General features: G+C 43.5%; 1 protein-coding gene and 1 long non-coding RNA gene across 2 annotated transcripts in view; one reads left to right on the top strand and one right to left on the bottom strand.

The window, feature by feature from the left end:
• IHO1 (interactor of HORMAD1 1) overlaps window positions 1–22,059 on the top strand; it is a 48,725-nt gene that overhangs the window by 19,101 nt on the left and 7,565 nt on the right. The window contains exons 4-5 of the mRNA XM_048487307.1: window positions 8,251–8,299; window positions 8,540–8,615. Coding sequence (XP_048343264.1) covers window positions 8,251–8,299; window positions 8,540–8,615 — 125 coding nt within the window. The remainder of the gene's footprint in view (window positions 1–8,250; window positions 8,300–8,539; window positions 8,616–22,059) is intronic.
• On the bottom strand, window positions 1,197–20,543 carry LOC125429781. The gene is made up of 3 exons (XR_007244049.1): window positions 20,533–20,543; window positions 17,542–17,548; window positions 1,197–1,393 (listed from the first exon to the last, which is right to left on the bottom strand). It is a non-coding gene; the product is annotated as an uncharacterized LOC125429781 (long non-coding RNA).

Raw genomic sequence — 22,059 nt, 5'->3', positions numbered from 1 at the left:
CATTTTTCTTTAGAGATAATTTCAATTTGCATAAGAAGCAGGCTGGAGAACGTCAAAGTTTTTGCCAGTTACTGAAATACAAAAAAAGGAACCATTCTGAGCCAAAAGCATGATCTAAGCAAAATTCGATGACTGCAGAACTCCTATACCTGCATTGCAGTTCCATTCTGCATTTTTATACTGCTGATCTACGCAGCTTTATCATCTGTATGGTCCCTACTCCTGACTTTGGCAAGTGACTGTATGAGGATATTGGGGGTGGGGTGGGGGGGGGAGTTAACCAATCTAATTGGCACTGCCCAGAAAAATCACAGCCATGTTCTGAACTTGTAAAATATAAAACAGAGCCAGTACAATGTAGTGCTCAAAGTGTTGCACTAGGAGCCCAGTTCAAATCTCCATTCTGCCTTGGAAAAGCTTTCCGAGTAACCTTGGGCCAGTCACGCACTCTCAGCCTAACCTAACAGGAGTGGTGTGTGAGAACAAAATGGGGGAGAAAAGAATGAGGTAAGCTGCTGTGGGATCCAACTTGGGACAAAGGTAGGGGAATGAAGCATCTATATTAAACAAACAAACAAAAACTACTAGCCCTAGTTTCTGAATTATTTAGGAGCGTGTGGGCCAATTTTTCCCCAGGCTCGCTAAATATAGTGGGACTTTTTCTAACTGTAATCATGCAATAATGCTACTGTGTTTCCCCAAATATAAGACAGTGTCTTATATTAATTTTTGCTCCCAAAGATGTGCTATGTCTTATTTTCAGGGATGTCTTATTTTTCTGTGTTCTGTTCGTCGGGCATGGTTCCAAACAAAAACTTTGCTATGTCTTTCTTTTGGGGGATGCCTTATATTTTGCACTTCAGCAAAACCTCTACTATGTCTTATTTTCAGGGGATGTCTTATATTCGGGGAAACAGGATAGAATGTTTTATCAAAAACTGGCAATCTCTAATTCAGGACTAGACTTTTCAGCATGGATTTTTCCATTGGCTCTGACCCCAACATTGTTTCAGTTTATCCCCTAATTTCCACACACATTTTGGTGCCTGAATGTCATGGAATGATGCTATCGCTATAGCAAAAGGAAATCACACATGACTGTGAAAAGCATCTTTGCCTTTTGATTTCCTGGAGGGCTATGCAAAGGTGCCAGGATGCAACTTCAAAGGCCTAAATTACCTCGTAGCCTAAACAGAGTTTTCCTGAGAGGGGGGAAACAAAGATTTTTGGATTCCATCTTGAGACGTGGTCAGAGAAGCATCTGTGCGCCATGGGTTCCTGGAATGGGGACAAAGACCTTCCAAAGGGAATGTGTTCAGCTGAGTAACTGCATTTATGTTTTATTTCTTTTATTTCTGTTTTACAATAAATCTTTGAGAACTCAGCTGGTTGGCTCGCTAAATATAGTGGGACTTTTTCTAACTGTAATCATGCAATAATGCTAGAATGTTTTATCAAAAACTGGCAATCTCTAATGCAGGACTAGACTTTTCATTATGGATTTTTCCATTGGTTCTGACCCCAACATTGCTTCAGTTTATCCCCTAATTTCCACACACATTTTGGCGCCTGAAGTTTTCACTCCCATGCAACCACCCACCCGTTCCCTCCCCCGGTTCTTTTGATATTTCTCTAGAAGCTGGTTTTGAGTCTGTTTTCTCCTAGTGCAGAACTGGGCACAACGCATAGGACACTGAACCTGAGGAAAAACACAGACATACTATTTACGGGAAGGTAGTTGCAGCTATATATTTAGGAATAATTCATAAGACCGCCCAGCTTTGCAAGCACAAGAGAACTCGCAGTGACAAAATGCTGAGAAAAAGATAAAGAGCCCAACAAATTTGGCACCTGGCTGCAGGAACAAGGGCTGCATCTATATTAACTAAAGATAAAACAACAGCACAGCTCTTTCAGGAATCGAAGCCTGAGGAGGTAATTCTGCTGCAATTTGCAGTTCCCAAGCTCCTCTCTAGCAATTAAACCCACTGAACTGCAGTTAATACCAGACTACATATAAATTTAAAGTGGAAACACTAGTGTAAATGAAGAAAGGCTAAAGTGCAGATTTAGCTGAACCATGGAAAACCTTCTCGCTATAATCCTGAACACAACCTTTTTAAAGTCATGTGGAAACAGGCCAATAGCTAGCCGGAGCTTCCCTAGGAAATATTTCAGAAGAACCCTGAAAACATCACCTTTGTACCTGCAGGAAACACCCATTCAGAAACAGGAGCCACCTGGTAAATAAGTTCTTATATATGGCCAGGATACTTCCTCCCACCCCGGCTGCCTGTTGGCAACCCTAAGCAAACCTCAAAACGTTTGGCTGCTACAACCCAAGCATCTTCCATCATTGGAAGATTGTGAGGGTCTTAGAGAGAGGTCTTTCATGTAACCCATTACTGGACCCTTTTAACTGGACATGGCTGGGCTCTAGCTAGGTTTGCCAACCCTACCTTGAGCATTCCTGGAAATTAGGCCAGGTGCCTAGGGAGGAGGAGGAGGAGAAGGAGGAGAAGAAGGAGGAGTAGGAGGAGGAGGAGAAAGAGAAGGAGAAGGAGAAGGAGAAGGAGGAGGAGGAGGAGGAGGAGGAGAAGGAGGAGGAGGAGGAGGAGGAGGAGGAGGAGGAGGAGGAGGAGAAGAAGGAGGAGGAGGAGAAGGAAGAGGAGAAGGAGAAAGAGAAAGAGAAGGAGAAGGAGAAGGAGAAGAAGGAGAAGGAGGAGGAGGAGGAGGAGAAGGAGAAGAAGAAGAAGAAGAAGAAGAAGAAGAAGAAGAAGAAGAAGAAGAAGAAGAAGAAGAAGAAGAAGAAGAAGAAGAAGAAGAAGAAGAAGAAGAAGAAGAAGAAGAAGAAGAAGAAGAAGAAGAAGAAGAAGAAGAAGAAGAAGAAGGAAGAAGAAGAAGAAGAAGAAGAAGAAGAAGAAGAAGAAGAAGAAGAAGAAGAAGAAGAAGAAGAAGAAGAAGAAGAAGAAGAAGAAGAAGAAGAAGAAGAAGAAGAAGAAGAAGGGCTTACAAACCCCTTTCCCTTCCTCTCCCCACAACAGACACCTTGTGAGGTAGGTGGGGCTGAGGGAGTTCTGAGAAAACTGTGACTAGCCCAATATGCTATGAGTTCAGAGCTGTGAGCAATAACTGTAATGAATCATTGGTGTCATATATACAAGTTTCTATTCCTTATAGCCATTTAGGTTATAGACAAGACCACATGTTATAACTGGAATTGCATTCACATATAAACCCATGAAACTGCCTTATAGGTCCGTATTGTCTACTCTGACTGGCAGCCGCTCTCCATGGTCTCAGATAGGCCTTTAATATGACCCACTGCTGGATTGTTAGTTGGGACCTTCTTCACGCAAAGCAAATGCTCTATTTCTAAGCCATAGCCTGTCTCCAGTACCTTCTGTCTTTCTATGTCTCTGGCTGTTTCACTGGCAGAAGAGTTGTGCAGGAAGGGAACTCTGTGTTTCCCCTGTGCTAATCACACTGTTCATGAACCGTTGTTCTAGTCTGGTATGCAGGCTAGCTGGGATCAGTCTAAGAATCAAGACCATGGACAATTGGCTTGAGAGGACTGGATTCTGTGCTTCCAGTTTCTTACAAAAGAAAATCATGCAGATGTGTGCTAAAATTATGAGCAGGGAATGAGTGACTAAATCCCATGTTGCTGTCAGTCCTTGTCCAGCACTGTTCACACACTGAAAAACACTCATCTGAACAGGGAATTGGATGTAGAGTAGGTCATGCAGGAAGCTGGGTAAATAGTTGTCTTTTCCAGGGAGAGAAGAGAGAGTGCATTATTTGCCCAAGTCTGTGGAAAATATTGAAAGTGTTGTAGAAAATCCATTAACTTTCCACCTGCTGTTTACCAGGAGATTCTGTTCTTCTCAAATTTCCCATGAAAACTGTTTGATAAAGAAAATCAAAGAAACACATTATGGCTGATCAAAGGTATTGCAACGCCAGTGCTCATATTTAGAATAAAAGAAGAGGGAGATTCTCAAAGACTCCTGCTGGTCCTCATTTCCTACCCTCTTGTTCTGCCACTTTTCTCCAACATGTCTCATCTCCCAATTGCCCACTTTCCCCTTTGCCACTCACCTGATTGTGCAGCTATTCCCCTCCTGCTCAGCCTGACCAGTTCATCTAATTTCCTCCATCCTTCCGAAGCCACCCAACTGGCCGTCTGGGGCTTTTTCTGCCCCACCCAGTTCCGAAGTTTTAAAATATTTTTGTGCAGCATTTTGGGTTGCTAAACAACCTAAACTGTTGGCTGTTTTTTTGTGTGTGTGCGTGATGTTGCTTATGACTGCTTATACAGTGGAACCTCGGTTTTCATTGGTAATCCGTCCGAAAAGAATCGATGAAAACAGAAACCGATGAAAACCGAGGCAAACTTTTTCATAGGAATCAATGTAAATCCAATTAATCCGTTCTAGGCACTCCAAAAAACATACCAAAACCACATTTTTTGGTGAATAAACATAGTGTTTAATGCTGAAAACAGTAACAAACAATAACAAAAGGTTATCGGTCAGCTTCAGAGCCAGTGGACCAATGTCGCATCAGAAAGCTGTCCAAAGAGGTCTATTTCTGATGCCTCTTTAAGATTTGTCTGAAATGGGGCAAGACATTGTCATTAAACAAGTTGTAGACACGGCCTGCAACAGCTTTGTCCGGGTGATTTTTCTCCACAAACCCCTGCACCTTACTGCAAATTGATGAAAAACGAGGCAAATCGATGAAAACCGAAACAAAATTTTCACTGAAAAAATCGATGAAAACCGAAACCGATGAAAACCGAAGGCAATGAAAACCGAGGTTCCACTGTATTTTAGAATGATGCATGGGAGCTCTGGATGAATTCCAGGGCAGATTCTTGGATCCACATGGGAGGGAATCCCATCACTATTCAATAGATATATGATAGGATATTACTAGTATAATGAATATATACTGAGGGGGAAACTGCTGAGCCTTTAAAATATCTGCACCTTTATTATTGATCGTGTTTTGTGAGCAAGTGTTTAATCAGAGCAATGTGTTCTGTTTGACAGGGCAGCCCTCCCTTTGGCATTCTTCAATATATTCTTCATTAGAAAGAGAAGGATTATAATGATCCTTTTAAAAAAAAACCCACAGAAGGTTTTTGCTGAGCAAGGCAACAGCTTCAACCCCGAGTGTGAAGGATTTCAATGAATTTTTCTGTAGACTAATGAATAATTCCAGCTCTGTATACTCTGTTTAGGGGGGTGGGGGGTGGGATGAGAATATCTGAAAAAGAGACCTTGTGTTCTTCTTGACAAAATTTCCTGAATGTGTTCTGGCAAATACAGTTGCTTATTTCATTATCATTCAGAAGCTTCTGATGAAGCAGATATTGATAGAAGGAAAACAGAGATCTTTCATAATCAAGATAGAAGAGGAAATATCTGGTTTCTAAATACAGTTGAAAATAATTGCTCTGTGGTTTCTTTTTGGGTTGTCATAATCCTATCACTCAAAGCATCATTCCGTATAAATGCCATCTGCATCTGTGAAGAACAGTTCCCATGGGCTCTGTTTTCCCAAGGCTACATTTTTATTTTATGCAATGACGGAAGACAATCCAAGAGTCCTTGTTTTTCACTACCTATGATGGAGTCTAAAAGGTATCTGGATTGGGTTCATGGTGATACTTCTAGCCTTCCCATCCTCATCCTCTTTCTGAGGTTCTGCACCTTCCTCATTTCCCCCCTTCTCCATCTAGGACCCAGCCTGCTTCCAATTGCTGTCTGTTCCTCATTGCCTCCCCTTGACAATATGCTCCCAGCAATATGCAATAGTAATTTATGATGATTGAGGCTGAGATCAACCTTGGGAGAGCCATGCTTATCTCACCACAACCCCGGGTTCTTTCCCCTCCAATGACTCCAGGCCAGCTGAGTTCTTAAGGATTTATTGAAAACAGAAATCAATGAAATAAAAAATAAATGCAGTTACAGAGATTGCTCAGCTACACTCTTACGGTTCTGTTGGGACCTCCTGCCAAGAGCCTCTTAGCTTAGCCCAGGATAGAGTGAACCTGGTCTTTGTCCTTTACTGTCCAAGAAAACTTCCCTCCCTGCCATGCGGTCCCCCAAAGTCTTTGAAGCTCCCTTTTGGCTAGCTTCCTGCCCTGGGTGAGTTTCTATGGCTTTTGTAGTTTCTCCATCTGGCTATCAAAGGCCCTTTTAACATGTAGGTGTGATGCTGCTAGAGCTACAATACAATTCCATCACATAATTGTATCACAGTTTGTTGTTTTACTATCTTACAGTGATTTCTTGCATCCAGGGGTTCATGCCCAAAGGCCCCTTCCGCACATGCAGAATAATCCACTTTCAATCCACTTTCACAATGGTTTGCAAGTGGATTTTGCTATTTTGCACAGTGAAATCCAGCTGCAAAGTGCATTGGAAGTGGATTGAAAGTTCATTATTCTGCATGTGCGGAAGGGGCCCACATATAAATAACATTAAAAACTGTTCCAGAAATTAAAACTTTCTGCCAATAATCTTCTTTTAAACATGGTCACTGGTAGTCTTTAAACGACAGCAGGGCAAACACTCGTCAGGGATGCTAGGGTGAACCTGCATTGAGCAGGGGGTTGACTAGATGGCCTATATAGCCCTTTCCAACTCTATGATTCTATGATTATAAACATGCCTCCTGATAGGTCCATGTGTGTTGTATTATTACAAGCTGAAATAGTAAATGGGACATTCTCTTCTGCATTCCTCTGTGCCTATACAATCTGAAGTGAAATCAGACTTCTCCTTTGCTTTAACCACATTGTATAGGGAGCCAAATAAATCAGAATTCAGGAGATCAATAACATCTCTGAGCATTTTTATGTTCACCTTAAAGCAGCTGTTGAAAACCTGATTTTGCCTGATCTTAACACCCACACACCCATCCACATGTACACACACCCTATAGTAGCCCCATAACAAAACATTGCCCTTAATGGATTCTTTACAGAAAAAATTAAAAACCAGTCATCTGTCTCCCGCGGCACACATAATTTAGCCCTCAGTGATTCTTGTTATTGGAGTTTATTAGTAACAAGTGACGCAGAACCATCACTTGCATCCCAGGGCTCATGCCACTTCATGCATAAACTGTGAAGTCATTTTTATGAATGAAGGACTTGGTGAACAAAGTTATAGGCATTGCAGTCAGAAAGTCATGCTATATCTTCCTGTAACACAGAGGCATACAAATATGCATTGGCTCCAGTTTTAATGTGTTTTCGATATCTCAGTACACATGTAACTTTAGCTTTAGTGGCTTGCTCATTTTTCATTTTTAAATGTGGTGATTGAAGTTTCACCAAGCATTCTCATCCATCCAGGGAAAGCCCTCAAGTTCGATACCTTACACCTGCCCCTAGCACTATGCCCATTCTATGAATACCTTTCAGCTGTTTCCCCCAGAATCCTCTTCCTTTGAATTCCTTTCATGATTCCTTCACTCTAGTTTGCAGGTAAGTCCTGATGTCATCCTTGCCTTCGGATGTTCAGTTTCTTTTCTATTAGGTTTTCCATATTTTATTTTAATAAAAAGGTTACCATAGGCTTTTAAATCATCTTCGTCAATTAAAAATAGCTTGGTGAAATATTCATTTCTGCAATTACTAGCATATTTGGTTTATCAACATTTCAGATAGACCAGCCTACTGGGGATTCCTGCTGATGGAATATATTTGGAGTATAAAGTTGCCTGGAGATAAACATTTTTATTAGGCAATTAAGACCTTTTAATTGTTGGGATTTGCAAGTGTCTGTCACAGCCAATCATGAAAATGTAAATTGTCTATGTGTAAACAGAATGTTGAAGTCGCAATAGGTTTAGCTGACCTATTGATTAGTTGTTGACCGGTTTGATTGCCATTGCTTACATATTTGTGAGCATGTCTACCTGAAGTTACAACGTTAACTTGCTTTCTTTGTTCTCTCAGTCAGTTCTTGCCATGTGCTGAGACAAGTGTAAATATGTAAAAGTACAGCATTTATTGTTTTATCTCCATGTTACCCTACCCATTTAGCTAGTAAACCATTACAGAATGCAACTCGCTAGGATCTATATTGGTGTCTGCTAAACTCTGCTAATAATGTATATCATCCAACAGTAACGTTTGCCTTCTCATGAGGCTATACTACTTTTATCTCATTTGCATCCTGAGTTTTTGCATACAAATTCAATGTTTTCTATATATTTCCCTTTTAGTGAGGTTTTAAACAGCTTAATTGTGAACACCAAGGAGAATCTTCAAAAGGTAAGTAAATACCAATTATAAGTTGAAAATAGGAATAGGAGATAGTTCCCTGGATTCCCCTCCCTCCTTCATTTTCTAGTTAACAAGAATAGTGGCCTTCTTGCCATCCAAATGATAAAATATAATTGAACCGTTTGTTTTGATGCTTTTCGATTTAGCTGTTACAGTATATTGAAAATGCTAATGGAAATAAGTACGTTATCAGTCTCTCAGCTCTCTGATTAACTTTTTTCCCCTCAGTTGCAGTCATTCTTAGATAAATCTGAAGAAACTCTGAAATCCATGTTGGATGGTTTCGGCAACCTTGCTAAAACCAGTAAGTTGTTGAATAATTCTGTTACCATCTGAGGGTAGGATAGGGTTGCTAAGACTGGGTTTGGAAATTTCTGGAAATTTGGGGGTACACTCTAGGGCAGTGTTTCTCAACCTTTTCGAGGTCAGGGTGCCCTTGACCTCACTCTTCATATCTCACGGTACCCCTGCCGCCACACCCCCACCTTCCCCTCCCAGGGTGAAGGGAAGCACTGGGGGAGGTGGTGGCTGCTGACCTTGTGGCAGGCCCTGCCCCATGGGCCAGCTCCATGTCCTTGCTGGCACTGGTGGGAGACACCACAAAAATGAGGGGGGGCGGTAATGTTGCCGCGGTACCCCTGGGACATGCTCACAGCACCCCAGGGTACCACAGAACCCTGGTTGAGAATGGCTGCTCTAGGGCATAGATGTCAAACTTGTGGCCCTCCAGATGTTATGGCAGGGGATGATAGGAACTGTAGTCCATAACATCTGGAGGGCTGCAAGTTTGACACCTATGCTCTAGGGAGAGTGTGGTTTGAGCAGGGGAGGGACCTCAGCAATGCCATAGAGTCCACCCTCCAAACCAGCCATTTCCTCCAGAGGACTGATCTCTGTAGTCTGGAGATCAGTTTTAACTCTGGAAGACCTCCAGGCCTCATCTGGAGGCTGGGAACCAGGTCACACAAAGTCATCCCAGGAAGCACACTTTTTTGTCAGATCCTGATCATGGCTTTCTTCCCAGAAGCACGGAAGTATGTATTTAAATTAGGTTGGGAAATGAACCAGAAAAACTTGGGTGCCATATGTATCGTCAAAGGCTTTCACCGGTTGGGTTTACCCCTTCCCCGAGTCCCAAGTGTATAAAAGACAAGCCATTTCCTTCTTTACTTGGTTTATCCCCTCATGCTAGACTTATTCCAGTGTTTACCTCACTCCCATGTTTACAGATAGTACAAGTGATGGGAAAGGAAATGATTTGCCCAGGAGATTTGTGGCTGGGATGGGGAAGGAATCCGTGTTTGTTTTATTCGCAGCCCAATGCAAAAGGCAGGGCCCCCAGACATGGTGCTGTGGTCATGCTGGCTGGCTGGTCCCAATCAGGCTTACTGGTGGTGTGGGGAGGCTATAAACAGAAAGATGTCTCCCAGCCGCCAGAAAGCCCCTATTGGGTTTAATGGACTTATTCCACCAAAAAGGTAGCATGAGTCCAAAGTTCCTGCTGCCGGCCCAATGGGGACAATGGCCTGATGGAAGCTGACTAGCATTGGCTCCTCCCCCAGCTATACCCCCAGTCAGACTGTGCCAGTGGCAGGGGCGCAGGGATACTGGCACAACATTCAGCACCACGGCCCATCATTGTGGAAGGCTGCAGTGACCACCTGCCGGTGGATCTTCCCCTCCATCAGGGCAAGTGCCCTGGGGAAGGAAAATCTCCCAGCATGCCCCATGCCTTTGGATGGGGCCACTAGATACTTATAGGCTGCTTTTATCCTCAGTGTGGCCCCCAAATCAGTTTTACAATGTCATCCCGCTCTCTCTTTTATCCTCACAACCACAACCTGATGAAGTAGGTTAATGTGGAAGAGTGTAACTGGTCCAAAGCCACCCAGCACACTTCCCCAGCAGGGTGGAAATTCGAATGAGAGTTTCTTAGATCCAGAGGTGGGATCCAGCAGGTTCTCACAGGTTTCCGAGAGTAGGTTACTAATTATTTGTGTGTGCCGAGAGGGGGTGACTAATTGGTGATTTTGCCACGTGATTTTTGCCTTAGTTACGCCCCTCCTCTCAGCAGTAGTGCACAGAACTTGAAGCAGCCTGTGCTTGCATGCATTCGTTTCCCACCCAAGAACCAGCACAGCGGCTGTGTCCTTGCCACAGCACAGCCCAGGAATGCCCTGCCCCCGGAATGCCTGGCCACGCCCCCATCGTGCCTCGCCCAGCCCCGTTGGCGCTACGCCACTGTTTGGATCCCACCACCATGGGAACCTGTTACTAAAATTTTTGGATCCCACCACTGCTTAGATCCCAGTCTGCACTCTGACCACTACACTACACTACACTACACTACACTACACTACACTACACTACACTACACTACACTACACTACACTACACTACACTACACTACACTACACTACACTGGTAGTCCACACACACCCATACTTTTTTTGTAAACCTTATCTTGAAGTTGTGTCATTGCATTTTAAAAGACAAAATCTGCATCCATGTGTGCGAACGCACACACGTATGCATTTATTTTTTAAAACCGGCTTGCCATATATTTGCCAGCTATTGTTGGCAAAGTTAGCTACATAAGGTTATGTGAAATGCAGATTTTTTTTTTGAACTGCAGGGTTCCATAGGAACATTTTCCTCATTCAACAAGAGTAAACAATGCCAGCTATAATGAGGCAGAGCTCCAAAAATTTCATGCCTTATTCAGTAATGGTCTTTGAAGTTAGAGCTCCAGGAGACGAAGATTGGCTTATTTTGTACATAATAAAGTATGCATGAAATTCCTCAGTGAAAACAGATTAGCCTGATTCTGACAGCACCTGATTGCCGCCATCTTTTGGTTGTTGCATAAGGCCATTTTTCTTTCAAGGCGCCTGGTGCGCGCGCGCACACACACACACACACACACACACACACACACACACACACACACACACACACCCATCATCCAGGGGCTGTATCATAGGCAGTGCTGAAGTGCAGACAGAAGGAAATGGACCTTGCATGCCTGGATTCAGATCCATGCTGAGTTCATTGTGTCATCTTTGCATGAATCTCTGCACCTCTCAACCTTAATCCCCCATTTCAGCTAAAAAAGGGGAGGAAAAATGAGGAAGAGAAGGCTATGATTCCGGGTAGTTACTTCTATAAGTATAGTTGGGGTTTTCCATCAGGCAGCAGAGGAGGTGTCATGGCTCAGTGCCTTTGCAGAGAAGTGAAGAGACTGTCCCCAGGTAGTAGGTTGGGTAGGTAGTATCCAGGGTCTCTACTTTAGACCCTGGGAAGTCACTGTCAGTCAGAGTAAGTAAAGCTGACCTTGGTGGATGAATGGGTTCTTGAAAACACATCGTACCAGGTACAGTGGTAGGATGGTGGGTGGTGTTAAATGATCATTGGGTCCCGTTGTGAAGTTGTGTGCTTGCAGTTCATTGCTGATTTACTCTGAAATCCTTTAAAGCACTTTGAATAGTTTTAAAGGTATTGTTTAAATAGTAAATAAAGTTTGGCCATGTACTGTGACATTACGGGGATTACCTTTGAGCCGCTTTCCCCACTTACCTGCTGCTGCGCGCTTTACTCTCTCTAAGTAGCCTCGGGTCCCCCCTCGCACCTCCTTAATACAGGGGTGGCTTACAACGCTAGCTGGGTCTTCGACGCTGCCGCTTGTCGTGGCCCTCAGCATGTAATATTCCTGGCTTCTCTTTGAAACGGCGCGCTTTTGATGACCCCTTCAAGGCTGGTCGCGGGGGGAAGCCTCAAGGGCGCCAAGCAACAGAAATGACGCGCACTGGGAGTAGCGCGCAGCAACCACTCACCCAGGTAAGTGGGGAAACGACCCTTGACTCCTTCCCACGCACTCTTATGCCCATCTTTGGCCCCTTCCGCACACGCAAAATAATGCGTTTTCAAACCACTTTCACAACTGTTTGCAAGTGGATTTTGCCATTCCGCACAGCTTCAAAGAGCACTGAAAGCAGTTTGAAAGTGCATTATTCTGCATGTGTGGAATGAGCCGAAAATTCTGTAATTTTCCTGAGCAAAGCTCCCAGATTTCTCTCAACTTCCCTGAAAACTTCGTCATCCAGTCTGGAAAAGAACACTTGGCATTTACTGTAATCATGAGTCCCACTGCAGCAGAATGTTGTAGGTATGATTAAAAACGAATCACCCACTTTCCCCATATTGCTTCCTCCTTCTGTGTGGAGTCATCTGTGCATAACTGACTGCTAATAAACACTGCAGTTTGACTGGGATCACAGTGATAGTTAATTATTTTCTCCACCATCTAAAATAACCACAGCAGAGATTTGGAAAGGTATCAGTTAAAATCTGTTCCTTTCGAAATTCAAATGCCTGCATCTGGTCCAAGACGAGTAAATCTTACTCCAGATGACTCACATTTTAAAGCCTGCAGCTGTCATTATAAACCACCGAGATAAAATTGTACGGATTATATTTTATTGGTGGATTGGGAGGCAGCAGGAAATGGGGCTGCTCTATTAGACTTCCCAGGGTGTCAGATAGGTAATGTCCTAGTCCATGGCTGCTGTGAATATAGCACCTCTGTTTCCAGAGTATGGCATCGTAGAAAAAGGGCAGCTCATTTTAACTGAATTATTTAGAAAGGGGGTGGGGGGGAGAAGCTGTTGTGCAATTCAGAGCCATTTTGCTCATAACTACCTTCTCACTTCTTGCCTATGTGCCCAGTTTTGCAGCCCTTCCACTGATAATTTCACAGACATGCATGCCTTTGATTTAGCACAATGGGATGCCAAAATGGATAATGGCATAATGACAGCTTTGGCAGCCAGCCAAGCTTTCCCCCTGCTGGGCACAGCTGTCCATTCACTGGCAGAGGAGAGGGTGAAACATGCAGCCCAGGTGACTTTTACCATCTTCATTTATTATAGTGCATATTGTCCTGTCAAATTAAGCATCTGTCCGTGGCCAGAGTCAAAGACTGCCTTTAGCTATTCCATTTCTCTAAGAGAAATATTAGAGACATAGTATAGCTTGTTCTCAGATCTTGGAAGGTACGCAGGGTCAGTACTTGCATGGGAGACCACCAAGGAAGACTTTTTAGAGGAAGGTAATGGTAAACCAGCTCCTCTTAATCATTTGCTTTGAAAATCCTATGGGGGTCACCTTAAGTCAACTGTGATTTGACGGCACTTCATACCAGTCATGTAGCTACACAGGGCTGGGAGGGGGGGGGACCGCGCCCTGGGGGCGCGCCATTGGGGTCACATGGGAGGTAGAAAATCACCCCCACACCCCTCCCACTTGCCTCGCCAGGCCTGGTGGAGGCCGCTGCTTGGCGCCCCTGCCCGCCCCTGCCCACTAGTCAGGGCCTGTGCCCTGGAACAGCCTGGTGGGACTGGGCTGCAAGGGCTGGGCAGCCGCCCAGCCAGACTGCTTTTTCAGCCAGCTGCTCTTTGCATTTTGCCCCAGGCACCATCCTCCCCCCCCCCCAACGCCACTGCTTCACACACAAAGAGAAATATTAAAATTGCGCCCCAAAGAGCTTCCTGGTTTGGTGGGTTCCATCAATCTACACTGTTCCTGACTGTGATCCATTGCCACAGCTGGTTGCTTCCCTACTGAGTTTCCCCAACTTTTTACTATTCCCTTTCTCCTTTTTATTTTGAGGCCTAATATATCAACCCCACCACATCCAGATGGGATCTGCCATTGGACAAACCATCTTCCATTGCGTTCTAGTGGACTTCTTTAACCGTCCCCCTCCTAGTGTTACCAAGAAGGATCCTTTCCTGACTGCCCACCTTTGCTCTCTGTAACCTCAGACCCTTTTCTCTGTCTTTGAATCCCATTATTCCTAGCAGCAGAAGCGCATTCTATCCAGGTGGTGCAGAGAAAGAAAAACAGGTGATTGTTGCTGCTGCTGCTGCACAAAAGTGCTGACCTCTGTCACCATCCAGGCCTTTCAGGTGCACGCAGGTTATCTTTCAAAGAGAGTTTGTAGCACATTCCCTCCCCCTGCCCCACAAGCCCGGCTTCTTCCCGATTGTAACAGATGAACATCATTTATCATCAAATCAAACATTAACTGAATGTCTGCATTTCTCCCCACGCCCACATTCTCTCCGCTATCCTTTATTGCGGCTCTATCCAAATGATACCTTACTGTTTTCTAAAATATTTTTGTGCCACTTTTGCACAATTCTCGTTGGCTTCCTATGGTAAAACTAAATAGTGTTCAGTGAAAAACAAACAAGTGCAACAAAAACAAAGCTAAAATAACAGTGTCTGGCAGTGCCATCCTAAGAACACTTTCCTGGGCGTAAGCTCCACTGAATATACTTTAGTAGGATTCTGAATAGTCCAACTAGGATTGCATTGTAGACTGCCCATTTGTTCAATTGATAGAGTCCTGTTCTAAGCAAAGTTACATCTTACTGAGCCCATGGTCTTCAATAGGGCAGGGGTCCCTGACCTTTAGAGCCCGTGGGCATTTGAGAGAATGCCAGGTCCCAGTTTGAGGTTGGTAACATTAGGTGATAGAAACAGAAGTGACATCGGCATGCTGGATTGACACACATCTTCTGCCTGTTTATTCCCACTGGTGATCCAGGCACCAGAGCAGTGGCGTACCTAGGCAAGCTGGAGCCCTGGGCAAAACCTTAATTTGATGCCCTCCCCCAATGGGCGGCCACCCTCTCCCACCGTGACCAAACAATTATTTTTCTCCACCAGGTCGTTTCAGAGTCACCATCACATTATAGAACATGCCCCAACTCACAAATCTGAACACAGCAATGGGCCATGCCACACAGCAGAAATAATTTTTGAAAACATTTTCAAAATGCTTTATTACTGCTAAGAAAACATTTTATGGTGTTGTATCCAGTCCCCCCAATCGGGGGAAACAGCATCACTTTCAATGTGATTTAAACTGGGGACCCCAGATTCTCCATTTAAGGTGGATTTACAAGGAGAATCTGGGCTCCCTAGTTTAAACAAGTGATGCTGGAATCCACCCCCAAACAGCATTATTTTCAATGGTGTTTAAACTAGGGAGCCCAAATTCTCCTTTTAAATCCACCTTGAAGGGAGAATCTGGGGTCCCCAGTTTAAACAACATTGAAAGTGATGCTGTTTTGGGGTGGATTCTCCCCCACCCTGAAACAGCATCCCTTTCAATGTTTAAACTGGGGACACTCAGATACTCTCCCTTTAAATCCATGCCGAAGGGGGTGGATCTAAATAATAATAATACCAATGTAACGCTTTATTAGGCATTGAGAGGGATAAAAGAAAGAAAAGAAAGAAACAAGCACATTGTCAGGAAGGGGTGGATTTAAAAAAGGAAAAATTCCTGGGGAAATTTGAGGATTGCCTGCTGTCAGGGTGCAGCAATTAGGTTATGATATAGGCATGCCAAAATTTCAGAGTATCTTTGTGAGACCCTGCTGACTGATACTTCTGGGTTTGGTGGAAGTTTGGTTCAGGGGTCCAAAGTTATGGACTCCCCTCAAAAGGTGTAGCCCCCATTCCTGCCTATTAGCTCCCATTGGAAACAATGGGGGGGATGAGGGCAATCCTTTTGGGAGTCCATAACTCTTGTCCGGGTGATATCATCAGGAGAGTCTTCCGAAAAATCTCTGAAATTTTGGTGCTGCTTACCTAAAAACTGTGCCCTCTGCAGGCCAAAAATGGAAAAACACTGAAAATACAAAAAAATCCCAAACAACCCTGCAGTTTTTGCACCCCCCACAAGGGGGCGCCCTGAGCAACTGCCCACTTTGCCCAATGGGAGGAACATAGCATAACAGAATCCAGACATGAAACCCGTCCCAGCAGCAGACTCTCAAGGCCGGACCGTTAGCAGAGCACGTGCAAAAGCGAACGCAACTCTGAACATGTCCCCCTCCCAGCTTGATAACCCAACATCAAAGAATGGGTTTGACAAGGTTTTATCTCTTAAACTTTTCATATTCTGTTTCTTGCCTGGGGATCATTTTATCTTCAACGTTTTGGGTTGCTAAGTGTGTAGTTTATGTTGTTACACCCTGGCTGTTTTATTGACACTGGCGTTAGTGACATTAGCTTTGTTCATAATGGCTTTGTTTTATTGTCTTCATTATGAGCTGCCTTGAGCAGCTCATTGGAGAAGTGGCACAAAACATTTTCTAAATCAGTCGATAAATCAATCGATCGATCAATTAAAGCAATTTAGAAATTATGCCAGGCAGTAAACCAAATGAAATTATATAAATGTTAAAATCACAGACATTAGATTTTTAAACACAACAGGAAGAGCATTAGTTGCCTGTTCTCCACAACTGTTTCTGGCAGTTCTCCTAATTTTATAAAGCACAATAGCCATATAGTGGGTACTTTCAGGCTATGCCTTTTTATCTTGATTACTACAGGATATTCTCTGCTGCCATGTAATTTTTAGCAATGATCATCTCCGGAGGTCTCCAGTTATATTGAATATTATATATAGCTGATTTTGTAAGAAGTTCCTGGATATGTTGGTCATGTAAACACTGTATTGATACTGCTGCTGCTGCTGCTGCTGTTGTTATTATTATGTATTTGTTTACTTATAAAATATATATGCTATTGCTCCAGAGAGCTGTCCAAGGCAATTCACAAAGGAACAATGATGCAGTAAAATCATAAAAACAGCATCAGAATTATCAACCATAAGCAAGCCATAAAAACAAGTCAGATGCATAAACATAACACTCAGTTGCCTAAAATGTTTAAAACAATCCTCAGGCTATAAGAAAACAAAAGATGGACACGCTGCTTTCTTTACCTCCCTTTTCTGGTAACAATTAATACTAACGTGTGAACACTTTCCCTGTCAGCAAAATTGTTGACATATCAGTAGGAAAAACTTCCATCTTGCAAACTGGCTTGTAATTCAGATGCTATTCTGTATACATACATACAAAAAAAGAGATCCTTTGTACAGTTGATGGCTCCCTAAAAATAATAGTAGTAACATGCTGGGCTGCTGTCACAAAGTACAAATAGGCCGATTATACACAAGGTCTTTGCTGCTTAGTGGAGGCCAGTGTTCCTCACAGCAAGATTTCTTGTATGGATGTATTTTTTGGAGCCCTGCTTTCACTTTCTACTCTCTTCGCAGCAAGCGAAACCACTTATAGCTTGATTTAAACCTTGCTTCACTGTCAGAGCAGGACAGATTTGCCAGTGGGCACAGCTTTGCCCTGGACAGTTTTTCTCTGCCAATGGCCAGCCTTCTTACTCCCTCACAGCACTTTGCATGCCTTCCCCCTCACTCCACCTTCCTGCTGTCAGCTCCTTCCTGCTTCCCTACGTGCTCTGATCAATATTTATAGTAGGGGATGAAGAACCCCCCCTTATCTCAGTCTCATGTCTGTGCTCTGTCTCTTCTCCACCAACACAGTCACAGTACAGCACAGCCTCAGTTGCCAGGTGTCCTGGAGCCTTCCCCCTCACCCCTCACCCCATTCCATGCTGCCAGCTCCTTCCTGCTTCCCTAAAGTGCACATATTGAGAGATTGAGAGATTGATCTTTTGGTTCAAAATAACAACAGCTTATCCATTTGCTAGTTCACTGTAAAAAAGTAGATGAAGAAAGTTTATTTTGCCTGGCGATCCCACACACGTGTCACATTTCCTTTTTTGTTGTTTTGAGGGTGCTGTCTGTGAAGCTACACAGACACAATTAGAGAACCATTTCTACCATTTCTAGATGTCTTAGTCACCTGCAAACTCAACCAACAATTGGGCCACATAGTCTACAGAAAACCTACACACACTGATAGATATCTACATAAAAACTCCAATCATCACCCAGGACAGAAAAGGAGCACAATAAAAATGCTGGTAGATTGTGCAAAAAGAATCTGTGAACCCCACCTCCTTCAAGACAAATGGAATCAGCTAAACTGGGTTCTACAGGCTAATGGTTACTGTACTACAGACATCAGAAGAGCTGCAAGACCAAGAACAGACCACAGGAATGAAGATAAACAGCCATCCAGAGGGAAGATGTTCTTACCATGCATCAAGGGCATCACTGATCAAACAGGGAAACTGATGAAGAAACATAACCTCCAAACAATCTTCAGACCCACCAAGAAAATTCAACAAATGCTACGTTCAGCACAGGATAAGAGGGATCCTCTAACTTCTGCAGGAGTCTTCTGAGTACCTTGCAACTGTGGACACGTCTACATAGTGACCATGAAACGAAGCGCCCAGACACAAATGAAAGAACATAAAAGGCATTGCAGACTAATTCAGGCAGAAAAATCAGCAATAGCAGAACTCGTGATAAACCAAACTGGACACAGAATATTATTTGAAAACACAAAAATTCTGGACCACTTTGACAGCCACTATATCAAACTACACAGAGAAGCCATTGAAATCCACAAGCACATGGACAATTTCAACGGAAAGGAAGAAACTATGAAAATGAACAAAAATTGGCTACCAATACTGAAAAACACTAGAATCAAGACAATGGTTAGTGAACACCACCCAGACACAGGATGTCTCTGCAGGAAGCAATTAAATGGGTTAAAATGCCAGGCAACTGCTATGCAAATGCCCTCACTAATTGATTATGCAACTTCAGTGTTACAAACATATGCTAAAATGGGTGGATTCCACTTAACACATGCAAATTACACTTGCAAATTGCACCCTTGACACCTTTAACCAATGCAAATGGTTCTTTCTCCCACCCTGGACATTCCACAGGGATATATACTCCACTTGCTTTACTACCATCAGATCCTCTGAAGATGTCAACCACAGATGCAGGCAAAACGTCAGGAGAAAATGTTACCGGAATGCAGCCGTACAACCCGGAAAATCCACAACACCCTTACAACTGGAGAAGCTGCAATATGCGCATATTTGTGCCATCATAGCTTCACAGACATCCCCCTCAAAACAAAAAAAGGAAAAAAATGTTGGTATTTGCAAGTGTCTGTCACAACCAGCCATGAAAGTGTTAACTATACGATTGTGTGTAAACAGGATGTTGAGGTCACATTCTAATGAGCTGACCTATTGATTAGCTATTGACCAGCTTGAATAGCCATTGCTTACATGTCTGTGAGCACGTATACCAGAAGTTATAAAGTTAACCTGTTTTCTTTGTCCCAGTAAGTTGCTGTTGATGACCACTCAGATAGCCATGTGCAAGACCACTGAAAATATGTAACAGCACAGCATAGTATTTGTTGTTTGATTTCCATGTTACCCTACTCCAGTAATGGCGAACCTATGGCACGGGTGCCAGAGGTGGCACTCAGAGCCCTTTCTGTGGGCACACACAAACAGAGTCGCCCCCCCCCCCCACATCTAGGCTGGCCTGGGCTGCTGGGCTCAATTATTAGCATTAAACCTAAGACCTAATTTTGGGGAAGCAGTGTAGGTAACCTTGTTAAGCACTGTTAAACCCCACTGATTTTCATGCGAAGAACTAAAGCGTGATCCTTTACCTGGGAGTAAGCTCTGTTGCTGGCAATGGGCCTTGCTTCTGAGTAAACCCTTCTAGGGTCATGATTCACCTGTTGGAAGAGTTGCACGGTTGCTTCAAAGCAAAGCCACCGACTACCACCAAGCTTACTCCCGAGTAATGCACGCCTTGTAGCCAACCTCAGTATTCAGGTTAAATTGCTGTGTTGGCACTTTGCAATAAATAAGTGGGTTTTGGGTTGCAATTTGGGCACTTGGTCTTGAAAAGGTTCGCCATCACTGCCCTACTCTTTTAACTAGTAAAGCAGCTTGTTAGTATCTGGGTCTTTATTGGTATCTGCTAAACTCCATGTATACCTACCAACAGAAAACGGCGTCTGTGGGATTGCTAGGCAAAACAGACTTTGTTCATGTACTTTTTACAGCAAAATCATGCACAGGTGAGCTGCAAGCAGAGGAAACCTCCATGGAAAACCATCACCAAATGGCAGAGGCAGGAGAATCTCTGCAGCAGCACACAAATTGGCAGGTGCAACTTTGAAATTCCCAGCAAGCGGGGAAGAAAGAACAGTTTTGGCTGGAAACGCTTTGTGTTCTCTGCCCAGAGCAAATACAAAAAGCCAAAACGGACCTTTTAAAAAACATCCGCAGGACGTTTTGTTTCTGCTGTGTGGAAAGGACCACTGTGTTTTCAGCCCACAGTCTTGTTCGGTAGTGTATTTGCTATTAGCAAGAATAACTAGTACGGAGGAAAGGATGCGTTTTTATTTTGAGAAACTCATCTTTTAGGATGTAGCAGCCAGGTTTTTAATTAGACCTCTGCTCTTTGTGTAGTTTTCGAGCGAGGTTGAATAGGGTCAAGTGATATGCTTGGTTACAGCTGTGGCATCAGGGAAAGATCTGACCGTGTCCCTGCCACAAAAAGCAGGTATATAAGATCTCAAAAAGCTAATAATGGGAAATACTGGTATTGTAATAATGTAAGGCGGGGCGATTGTAACAAAATCTGGTACCACTGCACAAGAGTAATGGTCTTTTGGAAAATGCTATTAAATTCAATTGAGGAGATGGATGAATTATAGAATACCCAAGGATCCAGGAGTCTGCCAGCTGAATTGTGAGGAAGAAGCAGTTACAGTGTGTATATGAGAGATAATTCTGAATTTAATAACAGCTGCAAGATTGACTGTTGGAAAATAATGGCAAGCATCACATGTCTTGTCTAAACAAGAACAGGAAGGGGAAGCATGGAACAAATTAGAAATGGGGGAAAAAATGACAGGTAGAAGAGAGATACCACTTAGGATTCCTGAATATTGTTTATTAGCTAAGTAAATGGATTTTTGAAAAGAATACTGGCTGTTTTGGGTTTCCAGGTTGTGGGGCTGTTTTAGAATAGTCTGACAATCTATAGTTAAGCACGACGTACCATTTTCTGTATTATAATTGAAACAGTTCAAAGAAATGTTTTTAAGAGGGGAAATTGCACAATCCACCCGAGTGCTTTGCTTAGGCTCTCACTTTTGTACAGTTGTAATTGATTACAGTGCACTCAGGAACACTATGTGACACTGCAGTATCATCTACCCACCTGAAAAATTCAAGTTTTGCAGCATGGTTACCCAAATTCTGCACCAAGCAAAACAGGATTCTGTGACTCGTGGAAATCAAATTTGCACCCGGATGTTGTGGGTTTTCCAGGTTGTATGGCCATGTTCCAGTAGTATTTTCTCCTGGCGTTTCAGCTGCATCTGTGGCTGGCATCTTCAGAGGATCTGGTGGAAGTAAAGCAAGTGCAGGCGAAACGTCAGGAGAAAATACTACTGGAACATTACCCCCAACTACAGGGAGATATACCATTGTAAAATACAGATGCTGGGATTTTTTTATCCATTCTATGGAAACTACGGGAGCGTTGTTGGTGACTAAGGTGAAGGGATTATTGGTGAAGTGATATTGAACATAAGAACATAAGAACATAAGAACAAGCCAGCTGGATCAGACCAAAGTCCATCTAGTCCAGCTCTCTGCTACTCGCAGTGGCCCACCAGGTGCCTTTGGGAGCTCACATGTAGGATGTGAACGCAATGGCCTTCATAAGGCCTAGGCTGTTGCTCCTGATCACCCTGGTCTGTTAAGGCATTTGCAATCTCAGATCAAAGAGGGATCAAGATTGGTAGCCATAAATCGGGATTTCTCCTCCGCATAAATCTGTCCAAGCCCCTTTTAAAGCTATCCAGGTGCTAGTGGCCATCACCTTTCACCTCCTGTGG

This window comes from Sphaerodactylus townsendi, linkage group LG03 (assembly GCF_021028975.2).
Source record: "Sphaerodactylus townsendi isolate TG3544 linkage group LG03, MPM_Stown_v2.3, whole genome shotgun sequence".
NCBI classification, from domain to species: domain Eukaryota; kingdom Metazoa; phylum Chordata; class Lepidosauria; order Squamata; family Sphaerodactylidae; genus Sphaerodactylus; species Sphaerodactylus townsendi.
The sequence above is the reverse complement of the archived record's forward strand: the minus strand, read 5'-3'. Positions and strand labels throughout refer to the sequence as shown.